At 37.9% G+C, this 17,285-nt stretch overlaps 1 protein-coding gene and 1 pseudogene across 1 annotated transcript in view; one reads left to right on the top strand and one right to left on the bottom strand.

Annotated features, from left to right (window-relative positions):
• Positions 1-17,285, top strand: part of LOC118833242 — a 632,463-nt pseudogene that overhangs the window by 111,727 nt on the left and 503,451 nt on the right.
• LOC118833239 (tudor domain-containing protein 5-like) overlaps positions 1-17,285 on the bottom strand; it is a 55,378-nt gene that overhangs the window by 11,116 nt on the left and 26,977 nt on the right. Inside the window, exons 8-15 of the mRNA XM_036740603.1 lie at positions 12,810-12,910; positions 11,380-11,600; positions 9,370-9,582; positions 8,941-9,007; positions 7,985-8,185; positions 7,141-7,284; positions 5,362-5,481; positions 4,785-4,967 (exon numbers count right to left, since the gene is read on the bottom strand). Coding sequence (XP_036596498.1) covers positions 4,785-4,967; positions 5,362-5,481; positions 7,141-7,284; positions 7,985-8,185; positions 8,941-9,007; positions 9,370-9,582; positions 11,380-11,600; positions 12,810-12,910 — 1,250 coding nt within the window. The remainder of the gene's footprint in view (positions 1-4,784; positions 4,968-5,361; positions 5,482-7,140; positions 7,285-7,984; positions 8,186-8,940; positions 9,008-9,369; positions 9,583-11,379; positions 11,601-12,809; positions 12,911-17,285) is intronic.

The raw sequence follows: 17,285 nt of genomic DNA, 5'->3' as shown, positions 1-17,285 counted from the left end.
AGGATATAAAATAAACCAACATAAATCCTTGGCATTCCTATACATTACAAACAAAGCCCAACGGCAAGAGACAGAAAGAGAAATCCATTCAAAGTTACTGTAGGGACTATAAAATATTTGGGGGTCTATCTACAAAGACAAAACCAGGGCCTATATGAACATAATTAGGAAACACTCCTCAAACAAATAATGTCAGATATAATTAAATAGAACAACATCAGCTGCTCATGGTTAGGCTGAGCTAATATCATAAAAATGACAATTTTACCTAATTTATTTATTCACTGCTGTACCAATCGAACTACCCAAAAATTATTTTACAGAGCTGGATAAAATAATAACAAAATTCATCTGGAAGAACAAAAAGTCCAGAATATCAAGGGAATTGATGAAAAGAAATGCTAGGGAAGGTGGCCTAGCCATACCAGATATCAAACTGTAGTATAAAGGAGCAGTCCTCAAAACTACATGGTACCATCTAAGAAACAGAGTGGTGGATCAGTGGAATAGGTTAGATACACAAGACGCAGAAGTCACCAACTATAGCAATATACTCTTTGATAAACCTAAAGAATCCAGCTTTTGGGTTAAGAATTCACTATTTCATAAAAACTGCTAGGAAAATTAGAGAACAGTATGGCAGAAACTGGGCATAGACCCATGTCTTACACCATATACAAAAATAAAGTCAGAATGGGTACATGATGTAGGAATAAAGGCTGATACTGTTGGCAATTTGGGAGAGCATGGAATAATTTATCTGTCAAATTTATGGGAAAGAAAAGAATTCATGACCCAACAAGAGATGGAGAGCATTATGGAGGGCAAAATGGATAATTCTGATTATGCTAAACTGAAAAGTTTTTGTATAAACAAAGCCAATGCAACAAAGAATAGGAGGGAAGCAGAAAACTGGGAGAAAATCTTAACAACAAAGGTCTCTGATAAAGGTCTTATCTCTAAAATATACAGGGAACTGAGCCAAATTTATAGGAATAAAAGCCATTCCACAATTGAGAAATAGTCAAAGGATATGAACAGGTAGTTTTCAGAGGAAGACATTAAAGATATATAGGCATATGAAAAAATGCTCGAAATCACTATTGATTAGAGAAATGCAAATCAAAACAACTCTTAGGTACCACATCTCTCCTGTCAGATTGGCTAACATGACAAAACAGGAAAATCACAAATGCTGGAGAGGATGTGGGAAAATTGGAATATTAATACATTGTTGGTGGAGTTGTGAACAGATCCAGCCATTTTGAAGGACAATTTGCAACTATGCACAAAGGGCTATAAAAATGAGCATATCCCTTCACCCAGCAATACCCCTCCTAAGGGTACATCACAAAGAGATCACACAAGTGGGAAAGGGACCTGTATGTGCAAAAATATTTATAGCTGCTCTTTTTGTGGTGGCAAAGAATTGGAAATCAAGGGGATGCCTATCAATTGGGAAATGGCTGAGGAAGTTGTGGTATATAAATGTAAGGGAATACTATTGTGCTATGAGAAATGGCGAAGATACGAACTTCATAATAACCTGGAAAGATCTACATGATATGATGCTGAGTGAGCAGAGCAGAACAGGGAGAATACTATATACAACCACAGACATACTGATTTTGTGATGACTAACTCTGATAGACTTGGCTCTCCTCAGCAATGCAAAGCTCAAAGAGTTCCAAACGACTCGTGATGGAAAAGGCTAGCTACATCCAGAGAAAGAACTGTGGCATCTGAATGCAGATTGAGTCAAAGTGTTTGCTCTCTCTTTTTTGGCCTCTTTTTTGGTTTTGTTTCTTCTCTCTCTTGATTCATTCCATTGGTCATAAATCTTCTTTGCAACTTGACTATTGTGTAAATAAGTTTAATGTGAGAGTTTATGTAGAATCTATATCAGACTGCATGCTGTCTTGGAGGGAGGGGGAATGGAGGGAAGGGAAGAAAATATGAAACTCAAGAATATGTAAAACTAATTGTTGTCAACTAAAAATAAAAAAGCTAATTTTAAAGAAAAGAAAAAAAAGAAAACAACAACAACATTACAGATACCACAGCAAAAAAAATAATCATATCCCACAACTTGTTCAACCATAACCCAACTTATGGTCATCCCCTCAATTTCCAAAGCAAAAATTTTAAAATAAAACACTAACAAGGAGATTACAGCAGTATTTTACAGAGATCATGCACTATGACCAGATAGGATTTACACCAGGAATGTGAGGCTGGTTCAGTATTAGAAAAACTATCAGCATAATTGACCATATGAACAACAATAACAACTAGAATTATATGATTATCTCAACAGATGTAGAAAAAACCTTTGACAAAGTATAACACCCATTCCCATTGAAAACATTAGAAAGCATAAGAACAAGTGGAGACTTTCTAAAAAGGATGAGTAGTATCTATTTAAAACCAAGAACAAGCATTATCTATAATGCAGATAAACTTGAAGCTTTCTTAATAAGATCAAGAATGAAACACGGATGTCCATTATTACCACTATTATTTAATATCATAACAGAATTGCTAGCTATAGTAATAAAAGGAAAAAAAACAAAGTAATTAGAATAGACAATGAGGAAACAAAACTATCACTCTTTCCAGATGATATGATTGGCATACTTAGAAAGTCCTAGGGAATCAACGAAAAAACTAGTTGAAACAATTAACGACTTCAGCAAAGTTGCAAGATATAAAAGAAACTCATATAAATCATCAGCATTTCTATATACTACAAACAAAACCCAGAAGCCAGATAGAAAGAGAAACTTTATTTAAAATAATCAAAGACAACATAAAATACTTGGGAGTCTACATGCTAAGACAAGCCCAGGGATTACAGGAACACAATTACAGAACGTTTTTCACAGAAATAAAGACAGATCTAAATAACTGGTTAAATGTTATTTGCTCATGGGTAGGCCCAGGCAATAAAATAAAAATGACAGTTCTACCCAAATTTATTTACTTATTCAGTGCCATGCCAATCAAACGACCAAGAAGCATTTTATAAAGTGAGAAAAAAATAACAAAATTCATTTGAAAGAACAAAAGGTCAAGAACATCGATGGAATCAATGAAAAAAAATGTGAAGCAAGGTGGTCTAGCAGTTCCAGATCACTGGTTAAGAAATAGGGTGGTGCATCAGTGTAATAGATTAAGTGCACTATACACAGTTGTAAATAACTATAATAACGTAGGTTTAATAACCCCAAAGATCCAAGCTTTGGGGGTAAAAACGTACTATATTGTCAAATATTTCTGGGAAATTTGGAAAGCAGGTTAGCAGAAAGTACCCATAGAACAACACCTCACATAATATACTAAGATATAGTCAAAATGGATAAATGATTTAGACATAAAGGGTGATATCATAAGTAAATTAGGGAAACACAGAAAAATACACCTGTCACATCTATGGATAAGGGAAAAGTTTATGACCAAAAAAGGGATAAGAGGATTATGGGACATGAAATAGATAATTTTGATCACAAAATTTTGATTAGAAGGTATATCAGTAAAGCAGAATTCATGACTTCAAAGATAACCATGAATATGCCTGAATGGTCCAGAATCACAGGATTCAAGGAATTCTCTAAGTAAAAGGCAGAGGAGTTAAAACATTTATTGAAACTCAAAAGTAGCAGACCCACAGACCTGTGTTCCCAGTTTGACTTCCTGGCAAGAATCTTCCAAAACCAGTATGCCCATATCACAATAGTGACCAGGAGGCCACAGAAAAACATTATGGCAGCCAGCCAAGCCATACTGGTTTTTCCCCCCACCCCAATGCCAGGGCCCTCCAGCAAGAAGATAACCCGCTGTCCTCAAGCCCCTGCTCAGCACTCTCCGGTCTCCACGAGGGTCAGTCCTGCCTTTTCATAGTGCTGGCCGCAGTCACTGCTGCTTCCGCCGCAATCTCCAAGCTGTGTTCCAGCTAACTGACTGCTTCCTCTCACCTTCAGCTCTTAACTGCTCTCTCCAATTGCCTCACCAACTGCCTCTTATCTCTGCTCCAACCTTTCAGCAAGTTCCTCCCAGCACAGGCTTCCATTGTCTCCACTCCTACCCACTCCCCCCAGGACCCTGAAAGCCCCGCTCCCGAAGCCCACTCAAATGGGCAGGGAAGATCTTCCCATTGCCTTTACAGAAGGAAAACAAAAAACTGGGGGAAAAATTGCACAGTAAGTTTCTCTGATCAAGGCCCCATTTCTCAAATATAATAGGGGACTGAGGCAAATTTATAAAAGTAAGAATCACTACCCACTTGATAAAAGGATATGAACAGGCAGTTTTCAGAAGCAGAAATCAAAGCTATCAACAGTCACATGAAAAAATTGTCTAAATCACTACTGATTTGAGAAATGCAAATTAAAACAACTCTGAGAGACCACCTCACACATATCAGATTGGCTAACATGAAACAAAAGAAAAATGACGAATGCTGACTAATTCATGGCTGGTGGGGTTGTGAACTACTCCAACCATTCTGGAGAACAATTTGGAACTATGCCCAAAGGGCTATAAAACTGTGCATACCCTTTGGCCCAGCAATACCACTTCTAGGTTTGTATCTCAAAGAGATCAAAGAAATAGTAAAAGGACCTAGTTGTATAAAAATATTTGTTGTTGACATAAAGAAAATTTATTACAGGGTCTTATGAATTTAGGTTAAGTATACATGAATCCTAAGATCCACATGACCTTGGGCTTAAACTTAAACATCCGTCTCTCTGTAGAGATGTGTCCTTTTCTCCCAAAGCTCTAACCTTCTGCAGTGATTCTTTGCATGGCTGACACTGCTTCCTTCCAGTAAGTCCTGATGTAAATAAAAGTGAGGCATTCTCATTTCTCTTCTCTTTGTCAGTCTGTAGAGCCAGCCAGTTTTCATCCCAAACATCATCACCTATACACAGTGATCCAAGGTATGGCATCTCAATAGGATACTCTAGCTGAGAAGGAATTAAAGTGAAAGAAATAAAAACCAACTACGATTTACTGTTCCTTTCAGGCCTCGCACATAAGTCCATACTGCTTAAAGACTTTCTTAATCAACATTTTTTGTTTTATTTTGTTTAACTTTAACAAAAAGCTGTGCAAAAGGCACCAAGGAATACAGCAGGGTTGTACTATACTACCTCTTCTTGATTCTCCAAATCCTGTACTAAAGGATCTGCAATTCGTGCTTCTGGGGATTATCCAGAGACATTATAAGTAGTCACTTCACACAGCTGTTTCTCATTTCATTCCCCTTCAATTAACACTTTATTAAACTTTTCTGTTTTGAAAAACTCCCTCCTCCAACCTCATTTTCTGAATTCAGTTCTGTGGGGTCTGGGGAGGTACCTCTTGGTTTTCTTTACACTCCTCATCTTGGGCTTCTGATGAAACTACGTCTGAACCCAGAAATGGCACCTCAGCTTCAGGTTCCAGGTAACTGACAGACTTTTGGTCACCAATACTTCTCTAGCAGACATGAAAAGGAAAGCAATTTCATATTTTTTCTACACCTGCTCACATCATGGGCAACATTTATTTTAAAAATATAAAATACGATAAAATAAGAAGCCCACAGAATACTCCAAACTAGAAAAATACTGCACTGGAACAAATACTGTTTTTTTTTCTTACTTTACTCTCTGCCATCAGCTACAATAAATCAACTTATGGAGTGGGAACCATAAATTATTGTCAGGTGAATGTCTAAATGAATCTTAGGTGGAGGGAGAAATCACATCCATCCATATCTTAGATATAGTTTCTTGGAAACTTAAAATTTTGAAAGGGAAGTTGAGACACAACCAAGGAGACATGGCTTCCAAACCACATCATTTTATCTGCTGAGCTATGAGTCACAGAATTAGACACTGCTAATTTTACATAGACATACATTATATACACACACACATATAAAATTTTTTAAAACTGTGTAAAATAAGTTTACAGTCTCATACAACACAAATACACATGTGTATATTCAAATTCATATGTGCACATATATACATATATAAAATATTACCATATGTAACAGTTTATAGACTTATATAATTCTTTTCTTTATGTCCTCAAGTTCACAACAATAATTTTTTTTAAAAGGAGTAAAAAAAGATTATACACTGACTCTCCTTCCATAAGCCACTGCCTTATTTTCACATCAATAGAAATGATAATGTCAATTTTGTGCAATTTTAAGGCTATTAGAACTGTGAGGCAAAAGTAATGAAGTCCTTATGATTCAATATTAAAGCAACAATGCGAAACTAAATTCAGTTTTCAGAAAACATCAGATCCCAAACATTAACTCTGATGGAAAGTCAAAATAAAAAGAAAAAATAAAATTTGCTTTTAGAAAATGTGGAGGTAAATATTCATATAAATGCTACGATCATAATTTAAAGTTTTTCAAAGCATGTTACAGTACCACTGTGGTCAAAAATAGCCTTTTTCTTTTTCTTTCTACCAATCTATAAAGTTATCCTAAATAATTACACAGATAATCTACATTATTCTCTTAAACACCAAAAGTTACAAGTATTCTGTCAACATATGGAGAGACATTTTTATGATACATTCAAAGAGAAAAAAAGCCTTGCAAAGACCAAAAAAGTATATTTTGGACTACAAAGCTAGATAGACAGCAGTAGGACCAGAACTGACCCAACTAAGGCTCAGAGCTGTTAAGTGATTTCCTTGGGTCACAAAGCTATTTAAGTCATAAAATTGGGACTAGGACCTAGGTCTCCTAACTCCCAGTCGAGTATGTTTTCTGTGGTATCATTCTACTTTGGTAGCAGTTAAGACCTTCTTGCATGGAATGAGAATGAAACCAGGAAGTAAGCTCTAACTTATGTAATAGACCCTAGCACGGCTATAGTAACTACGAAAGAAAAGACCAATAAGTGGAAGCCACTAGAGCCTAAGGTTTCCTGAAGAAGTGATATGAGCTGGATCTCAGAGGAAGCATTTTACTGGATTGCTGGAAGAGAAGAAATAAGAATTTTGCAAAGGTTGGGGGAGACTAGGAATGAGAATGAAGAAAGTAGCTAGATTAGAACAAAAGTTTCATGTAGATGAGTTTTAACAAATAAGGTACTTTTTAAAAAAAAAGTTTCCTATCAGGTATACCAATTCATTTTCTGGGCCTGTTATTTCTCGGTCTTCCTTAAAATAATGCTGACGGGAAGGAAGACCCAGTTCTGTCAAACCAGGTTCTTCAGGCCTTGGACTGCATTGTGTATACAAGGTTAAGGGGTTGAGCTTTCTGAAACCCTAGGATTTAAACACAAGACACACACAATTTAGTCAAGTAAAAAAATTACAACTCAAGTAGAAAAATATATTTAATAGACCTCATACTTTTCAAGGTACAGAATGTTAGGATACTAGAATTTCTTTGCCGATTTAAGGGATTTCTCAACAATGGCATAATTCCCTAACTATTAAATGCCTATTTAAAATCAACACTTAACAAACAGGAAGTTATAGCTTAGAAAGTAAAATCAGTGTGGGAAACAGCACATAAGTCATGTTTTTTTTTTTTTACTTCAGGTCACAATATCTGAGGTCCCTAGGGAAGAGAATAAACATTTACATAGTTCCGACTTGTGCCAGGCATTGTGCCAAGAGCTTTTCAAATATCTCATTGATCCCTCCAATAACCCTAGGAGATAAATGCTGTTAAGAGCCACATGTCACAATTGAAGAAACTGAGACAAACAGAGATGAAGTGACCTGCCCAGAGTCATGAAGCCAGTGTCTAGCGCTGGATTTGAACTCAAATCTTCCTGACTCTGGGACCAGTGCTGTATCCATTCCATCCACTATGCCATCTAGATTGTCATCAGTTGAAAATCTTCACTTGAGCAAAGTAGAAATTCCACTGCTGCATCTAAGTTAAGATTGACAAAGTAACCTTCTGGACTGAGTCTTTAATTATTCTGCAATATAAAATACAGACAGAACTGTCTACCTTAGATGGGACATTTTCTCGGCAGACAATGGCATGGCCTTCTGCTCTCAGGACGTGATGGAAATAGATGTCTTCATCTGAGGATGTGTCACACAGAAAGAGGTTGAGGACTCCATCAACATACTCATCCACTACCCCCACCAATGGCTTGAAGCTACACAGCTTCTGGAACTGCAATACTGCTTGGGGTGTCCAATGCTCCTGAAACAGAGGTGACCAGTGAGATTTAGCACAAAGGATTTATGGGTGAGTCACTGTGCATCTCCTTCTATTTGTCTAGAGTTGGGTAAGAAAAATATAGCAAAAAATGCACTTTAAAGTGAAACTGTATCTGTAGCCACTGTCTTGTGACTTTAGAGCCATGTTAATCATGCTCTTCCTTTCCATAAACAAAAGATAGCACTACTCCCAGTAGGTCATCAACATAAAGAGATGAATTCATCAGGTACAATCTGTTTGTAACTTTAGGAAATTCATACCAAACTAAGGATAATTCAGAAGGAAAAATAGTTCCTTAAAAGGACAACAAACATTTATTAGGAAAAAGTCCTTTATTAAGGGTTTATTATGTTCCAGGCACTGAAAATACCTGCTGCAATACAATAGAAAGAACTAAACTGGGAGTCAGAAGACTTGTGTTGGCTCTGCTCCTGTCACTGAGAAGCTGCTGACACTGGACAAGTCATTTAACCTCCATGGTCTTTAGTTTATCTATAAAATTTGATCCGACTCCCTTTTCAGCTCTAGATTCTTATGCATTAAAGCAGATCTCAAGGCCTAACTTTTCTGATCTAGTTTTAATTTCTTATATTTGTGCTTTAAATTCAGACTTTTTAAAGAAATTAATTTTAGACATCTTCTGTGAGAAAGGGAGCCCCAGTTAGTCTAAGTAAGTTTTACTGTTCTTCAAATGAAGAATTGTACAATGTTAGAATAAGCTATGTACATACACATACCTCTTTGGGCCTCACCCAAGCCAGGGAACAAGGAATGGCCTGAGCAGGAAGCTTGGCGTAGCAACACCTATAAAAGAGATCCAAATCCATGAACACTTAACATACTTCTAAAAAAATTCATAGTCTTAGCCCTGTATATTTAATGAGGTTGATTATAGCATTCCCCAAAAAGCAAATCCAATGGGAGCTAACCTCATAATCCATTCAATAAAGGAGAAGGAGAGACACAAAGGCAAGTGGGCAAATAGATCCTGTTGGCAATACATCTATGAAACACAGTAACAGTGTTTTCCCTAAAGTCTGGTCCAGGTAAAGAAATGTACAGGTCTAGAGGTAAATTGAGAAGAACCCACAGAGGATGCATTTCCAGGCCTATCTGGTCTGGACATTCTAATACCCAAACTCATCCTGTCAGATCTGTTAACTTACTTGAGAAATCTCAGAGAGGACTTCTGAACAGCTCCCAAATTTCCAAAATCTGTGTAGAACACCTCAACTTCTTGCTTCCCAAGAATTCGATGAATAATGACTCGGTACCACCACTTACGCTCAGAACTCCTTATACAACAGAGATGGCCAGGTTGGATAAAAGATTCTGGCATGACATAGCGATCAGATACTAGCTGATTGGAATAGCAACGTCTGCAAAATTCCAAAAGAAACCAACAGCGATCGTGAAAGAAAGCAGAAACAATTTTTGTTATAAGTTTCATGAAGTAAGGTGTCCTGTAGTTTCCCAAGTTGTTTTCTGTAGGCATAGGGATGAGACCTCTAATTTCATTGGCAGAGCAATAAACTCCTGCCAATGCTGGTGAGAGTCATAACTTAAGAGACCTGGAGCTGACTAGAGCACTCAAAGTTTAAGTGACTTAGTATTAGAGGCAGGACTCAAACCCAGCTCTTCCTAGTTTCAAGGCCAACTCTATCCACTACACTGTAGTGCCTCTGTTATTTTCTCTATTAATCCCAATTGATTTTCTTTCTTCTACTCTTAGACAAATCTCTTTCTTCCCTCTAATTAAAAAAAAAACTACCAGAAACATTTTTTTAATCCAAACCTGTGATTTCAGAGAGGCAATATAGTATAGTAAATGGAGACCTGGCCTTGAAGCCAGAAAGATCTAGGTTCAAATCCTACATTGGCCCAGTATCGACTCAGGACAAGTCACTTAACCTCTCCGAGCCCAAGGCAACTCTTCAGGACTATAAGGTAAAAAGTAAGCACTGATATGCTTTGATAAAGAGAATTTCCTTACTGGAGGCTCCTTACACTGACTAACAAGAAATAAGGCAATAATAATAAATAATATAATGCAATTGATGACCAGTATCACAGGCAGAGAATTCATTGAACATGAATTCACTGAATGACTACTTTACTGACAAGCACTGTGGGAATATAAAAAAAGTATGTTACTAATGAATATATGAAGAACATATAGTTCTATAGATATTTTCGTGCAGAAGATAAAATTTTTAAGATTAAAATTTAACAGGGAAAAGCATTAAAAAAAAGCATAAAGAGAAAAAGATTATCATCATGCCATGCTTTGCCATGGATCAGATTTTAGGTAATAGGCATAGTTCTGGCTTCTAAATTTTAGGACACTGACAAATCAGAATATCTACAGAAGAGGGAGACAAAAGTGGCAAGGGGATTCAACATATTACACAAAGGGATCAGATGAATTGAACAGATATATTTACCCTGGAGAAGAAGAGTAATATGATCGAGACAATCTCCAAAGATATAATGAGTTCTCACGTGGAGGAGAAATGAGACTTATTTTGCTTAACCCCACAGAACAGAAGTAGGACCAACAAGTAGAAGTGACAGGGAGGTATTTTGGCTGAAAATAAAGAACTGCCTAACATTAGAGATGACCCAAAATGGAACAGAATACCAAGAAGGTAATGATTTTCTATTCCTGGATGTGGTATTCAGTTAGATGGATAACACTAATATTTTATGATTCTATGAACTGGAACAAGGGAAGGAAACAAGCATTTATTAAACACCTATAATGTGCCAGGCACTGTGCTAAACACTTTACAAATATTATCTCACTTGGTCCTCACAACAATCCCTTGAGGTAGAGCTATTATAGTTTCTTTCTTACAGATAAGGAAACTGAGGCAAACAGAGGTAATGTAACTTGCCCAGGGTCATGCAGCCAATAAGTATCTGAAGCTGAATTTGAATTCAGCTCTTCCTGACTCCAGGCCCTGTGTTCCACCCACTGTACGGCACCTCCAGGCCTCATTATTACTGTATATGGACTATTATTATCATATCTAAAGATAATCTCAGAAATGTATAAATCAGAGCAACATGAAATGAAGAAAACTTTGCCTTAAGAGTTAGTAACAAAGGACTGGGATATAAAACAGTAATAATTTCAAGTGGAAAAAAATCCAGGCAAGCCCCCTGTTCCTTACCTCATTTCAATCATCATATCCTCAAATAGCTGTGATGAATCTCTGCTATAGATTCGGATATAAAACTGACTAGGAGAGATTATATACTCTACACAGACCGCTACTAGGATACTTCTATCTAATGCCGGAAAGCTGCAGAGCTTCCTGTTCTGCACAGCATCTGGTGGGATTTCGTATCTTGACATCTCCAGGTTGAGCTGTGAGTGTTTCATTCCCACATGCTGCAAGCAATATAAACATAAAAAGTATAATTTTAAATGCTGTGGTGCAATCACGAGCTAAGCAAAGCAATGGCTACATGAGAGAAACAATATTCTATTTCTCATAATAACTTCTCAGAAAAATCTTCCTCCAACCCCACATTTCAAAATTATTAAAATCTACATAAAACTAAACAAAAATTACTGGTACCTCAGTCACTTATTACTTACATAATAATGTCCAGGCTTCATTTAAATCCTCCATGTTATTCAAGTATGGTAATATAATTCAAATGCTCCATCTACTTAAGTACCGTATTAGGGAATATTTAGAGACAGTTCAACTTTTGCATTTGGCAAAATGTTAATTTTTTATTTCCTAAATACATTTTTAAAACTCCCGTCTGGTTGTTTTCGTTTTGTTTTTCTGCTAAAAGGACAAGATCTTAATCGATAATGTTTGAGTGTAGTAAAACTTAGAATGGAAATCATAAAATGAACACCATAACCCCAAAGCCAAGCTGCTAACAGATGACGAAGTTGTCAGTCCTGCAGACAGACCAGAGGCAGGGCAACACCAATGAGCTTCTAACCCCACAACCACACAACGGACACTATTGCCTGCCCCATGCAACAATCAACGTAAGAAAGAAGTTTTCAAACTCATTTCCTTCATGCCCACCCTATCCCACCATCACTGCCTCACCACCAAGCAATACCTACTAAAAAGCTGTAGCACAAGTTCCAGAATGTTCCCATGTTTTAGATCCTCTCCAAGAAATGAAAAGGGAAAAGGTCGGTGGGAGAATGAAGGATAGAAACAGTGCAGCAGTAACCTAGAGGTTAGAGGTGTTCCGGCCTTTGCTGTTGAGGCTTGAGGCCAGTAAAGGCAAAAATAGTTATTTGGGGTACCCTTTTTCCAAAAGATCCCAAAGATACTGATATAAATTTTGGCAAACAGTGGTGGTTAAATCAAACACAAAATGGTAACAAAGTTGTCAAGTCTTCCTCAGCCATAACTGAAAACTAACATGCCAACAGGAAAAGCCAGCAACAATAGAGGGCACTCAATTTAGTGACTTCAGACCAACAAAATATAATGTTCAGAAAGAAAAGTTGCCTTTGGAAAGAGATCTTTGTAAAAAGACATTTTAGTTCAATTTAAATCCTTTAAGTCACCATCCATATGACTTCTAAATCTAAAAGTCAAAGTTACTAAATTCCACTCACCAGGGGCACAGGCTTCATGACTGGGTTGGATTTCTTGCAGACCATCTCTTCTACATCTCTATGCTTTTCCACAGAATAATTCCAGGCAGTGTCCTTAATATCTGGAGATGACAAGAAATTTCTGGGGGGACTGAATATATTGGCTTTGCTTTCTATTTTCTTATCTAGTTGAACCAAACATTATTCATTGAAAGGTAAAACAGCCACATCTTAAATAGCCAAGGTTAAAATGTCCTATGCACATGAGACTGTACTGGGAAAAGCTGCTAGGACAGAGTGAAAGGAGTTCTCAGTGGGCCAAGACCCTGGGGGCAGCAGAGGTGGTGCAGCTCTGAGGCTGCTTCCAGACCTACAGCTGCAGCTACTACTGGCCCCAGGCCCACCTGGTGGGAGGAATTAAGTGGCAGATTACAGCAGGAGTGCAAAGCCTGCTTTATCCTGCCTGGATCTGGGTCACAGTCCTGGTTGGCACTTCTTGGGGGAGAACAGTGCTGGTGTGGCAAAGCTTGCTGAGTAGAAGTAGCTCTGAAAATAACAGCGCAGCCCCTCAAGCTTGGGACAAAGTACTCTCTACTCTACAAGCAGTCATACTTTTACAAAAAGCTCAAGGGTCAAGTACTTAACTGGGAAAATGAACAGGGAGATTTAGAATCAGACTTTGGAATCTTTCTTTGGTGAGAAAAAAGAAGAAATCATACACCCAGAAGAAGTCAACAAAGTAAAAGAGCCCACATTAAAAGCCTTCAAGAAAAATATGAATTGGTCTCAGGCAATGGAAGAGCTCAAAAAGGATTTGGAGAAGCCAGTAAGAGAAGTAGAGGAAAAATTGGGAAGAGAAATGAGAGTGATTGCAAGAAAACTATGAAAAACAAGTCAAGGACTTGGTAAAGGAGACCCAAAAAATACTGAAGAAAATAACAGCTTAAAAAATAGACTAACTCAAACGGCAAAAGAGGTCCAAAAAGCCAATGAGGAGATGAATGCCTTGAAAGGCAGAATTAGCCAAATGGAAAACGAGGTCCAAAAGACCACTGAAGAACATACTACCTTAAAAATTAGAATAGAGCAAATGGAAGCTAGTGACTTTATGAGAAATCAAGACAATATAAAACAGAACCAAAGGAATGAAAAAATAGAAGACGATGTGAAATATCTCACTGGAAAAATCACTGACCTGGAAAACAGATCCAGGAGAGATCATTTAAAAATATTGGACTACCTGAAAGTCATCATCAAAAAAAGAGCCTAGATATCATCTTTCAAGAAATTATCAAGGAGAACTGCCCTGATATTCTAGAGCCAGAGGGTAAAACAGAAATTGAAAGAATCTGCCAATCGCCTCCTGAAAAAGATCCCAAAAAGAAAACTCCTAGCAATATTGTCACCAAATTCCAGAGCTCCCAGACCACGGAGAAAATACTGCAAGTAGCCAGAAACAAACAATTTGAGTATTGCGGAAACACAATCAGGATAACACAAGATCTAGCAGCTTCCACATTAAGGGACTGAAAGGCTTGGAATACGATATTCCGGAGGTCAATGGAGCTAGGATTCAAACCAAGAATCACCTACCCAGCAAAACCAAGTATCATGCTCCAAGGCAAAATATGGATTTTCTTGTTTTTTTATTTATTTTAAAAATTTAATTTATTTAATATATTTATTTTTCAGCATTGATTTTCACAAGAGTTTGAATTACAAATTTTCTCCCCATTTCTACCCTCCCCCCCCATTCCAAGATGGCGTATATTCTGGTTGCCCTGTTCCCCAGTCAGCCCTCCCTTCTGTCACCCCACTCCCCTCCCATCCCCTTTTCCTTTCCTTTCTTATAGGGCAAGATAAATTTCTATGCCCCATTGCCTGTTTATCTTATTTTCTAGTTGCATGTAAAAGCTTTTTTTTTATTTTGTTTTTGAACATCTGTTTTTAAAACTTTGAGTTCCAAATTCTCTCCCCTCTTCCCTTCCCACCCACCCTCCCTAAGAAGTCAAGCAATTCAAAATAGGCCACATGCGTATCATTACGTAAAACCCTTCCAGGATACTCATGACATGAAAACTAACTATATTTTGCTCCATCCTAACCCATCCCCCTTTGTTGAATTTTCTCCCTTGTCCCTGTCCCTTTTCGAAAGTGTTTGTTTTGATTACCTCCTCCCCCACCCGCCCTCCCTTCTATCATCCCCCCTTTTTATCTTCTTCTTCCTTCTTTCCTGTGGGGTAAGATACCCAATTGAGTGTGTATGGTATTCCCTCCTCAAGTCAAATCTGATGAGAGCAAGATTCACTCATTCCCCCTCACCTGCCTTCGTTTTCTTCCTATAGAACTGCTTTTTCTTGCCACTTTTATGCGAGATAATTTACCCCATTCTCTCTCTCCCTTTCTCCTTATCTCAATATATTCCTCTCTCATCCCTTAATTTGATTTTATTTCTTTTAGATATCATCCCTTAGTATTCTACTCACTGTGCTCTCTCTCTCTCTCTTTATTTATATATATATATATATAATATATATATATATATATATATACACACACACACACACACACACACACACATACATATATACATACATACACACACACACACAAATATATATATATATATATATGCATATTCCCTTCAGCTACCCTAATACTGAGGTCTCATGAATCGTACACGTCATCTTTCCATGTAGGAATGTAAACAAAACAGTTCAACTTTAGTAAGTCCCTTGAGATTTCTTTTTCTTGTTCTTTTTCTTGATTACCTTTTCATGCTTCTCTTGATTCCTGGGTTTGAAAGTCAAATTTTCTATTCAGCTCCGGTCTTTTCACTGAGAAAGCTTGAAAGTCCTCTATTTTATTGAAAATCCATATTTTGCCTTGGAGCATGATACTCAGTTTTGCTGGGTAGGTGATTCTTGGTTTTAATCCTAGCTCCATTGACCTCCGGAATATCATTTTCCAAGCCTTTCAATCTCTTAATGTAGAACCTGCTAGATCTTGGATTATTCTGATTGTGTTTCCCCAATACTCAAATTGTATCTTTCTAGTTGCTTGCAGTATTTTCTCCTTGATCTGTAAGCTGTGGAATTTGGCAACAATATTCCTAGGAGATTTCTTTTTGGGATCAATTTGAGGAGGCGATCTGTGGATTCTTTCAATTTCTATTTTGCCCTGTGGCTCTAGAATATCAGAGCAGTTCTCCTTGATAATTTCTTGAAAGATGATATCTATGCTCTTTTTTTGATCGTGGCTTTCAGGTAGTCCAATATTTTTAAATGATCTCTCCTGAATCTATTTTCCAGGTCAGTGGTTTTTCCAATGAGATGTTTGACATCATCTTCCATTTCTTCATTCCTTTGGTTCTGTTTTATAATATCTTGATTTCTCATCAAGTCACTAGCTTCCACTTGCTCCAGTCTAATTTTTAAGGTAGTATTTTCTTCAGTGGTCTTTTGGACCCCGTTTTCCATTTGGCTAATTCTGCCTTTCAAGGCAATCTTCTCATTGGCTTTTTGGAGCTCTTTTGTCCTTTGAGTTGGTCTATTTTTTAAGGTGTTGTTTTCTTCAGTATATTTTTCAGTATTTTTTGGGTCTCCTTTACCAAGTCCTTGACTTGTTTTTCATGGTTTTCTCGCATCCTTCTCATTTCTCTTCCCAATTTTTCCTCTACTTCTCTAACTTGCTTTTCGAAATCCTTGTTGAGCTCTTCCATGGCTTGAGACCAGTTCATGTTTTTCTTGGAGGCTTTTGTTGTAGGCTCTTTCACTTTGTTGACTTCTTCTGGCTGTATGTTTTGGTCGTCTTTGTCACCAAAGAAAGATTCCAAAGTCTGAATCTGAATCTGAGTCTGTTTTCACTGTCTGGCCATGTTCCCAACCAACTTACTTGACCCTTGAGCTTTTAGTGAGTGTATGACTGCTTGCAGAGTAAGGAGCACTTTGTTCCAAGCTTGAGGGGATGTGCTGTTGTTTTCAGAGCTATTACAACCAGCTCTCCCACACCAGCACTCCTTCCCCTAGAACCCCCAACCCGGACTGGACTCAGATCTTCAGCAGGCTCTGCACTTCTGCTCTGATCTGCAACTTAATTCCTCCCACCAGGCGGGCAACTGAAGCAACTGCAGCTGTAGTTCTGTAGCTGCCCCACCTCCGCTGCCCCCGGTGAGGTGCCTGAACAGCAAATTCTATCACCCTGTCCCCAGCAGCTTTTCCCACTAACCTTCTCTGTTGTCTTTGGTGTTTTTTGGTTGAGAAGTCTGGTAACTGCTGCAGCTCACTGATTTAGGGCCCTAGGGCCTGCTCTGCCCAGCTCCTGGTCTGGTTGGTCCATGCGGCCCACGCTGGGCTCTGCTCCACTTCCAGCTCTGTGCGGGATAGACCTTACCCAGAGACTATCCAGGCTGTCCTGGGCTAGAGCCCTGCTTCCCTCTGTTCTGTAGTTTTTCTCTGCTGTCTTTGGTGTTTGTGGGTTGAGAAGTCTGGCAAATGC

Source organism: Trichosurus vulpecula (genome assembly GCF_011100635.1).
Source record: "Trichosurus vulpecula isolate mTriVul1 chromosome X unlocalized genomic scaffold, mTriVul1.pri SUPER_X_unloc_6, whole genome shotgun sequence".
Taxonomy (NCBI): Eukaryota; Metazoa; Chordata; class Mammalia; order Diprotodontia; family Phalangeridae; genus Trichosurus; species Trichosurus vulpecula.
This window is presented reverse-complemented; position numbering and strand designations above follow the sequence as displayed.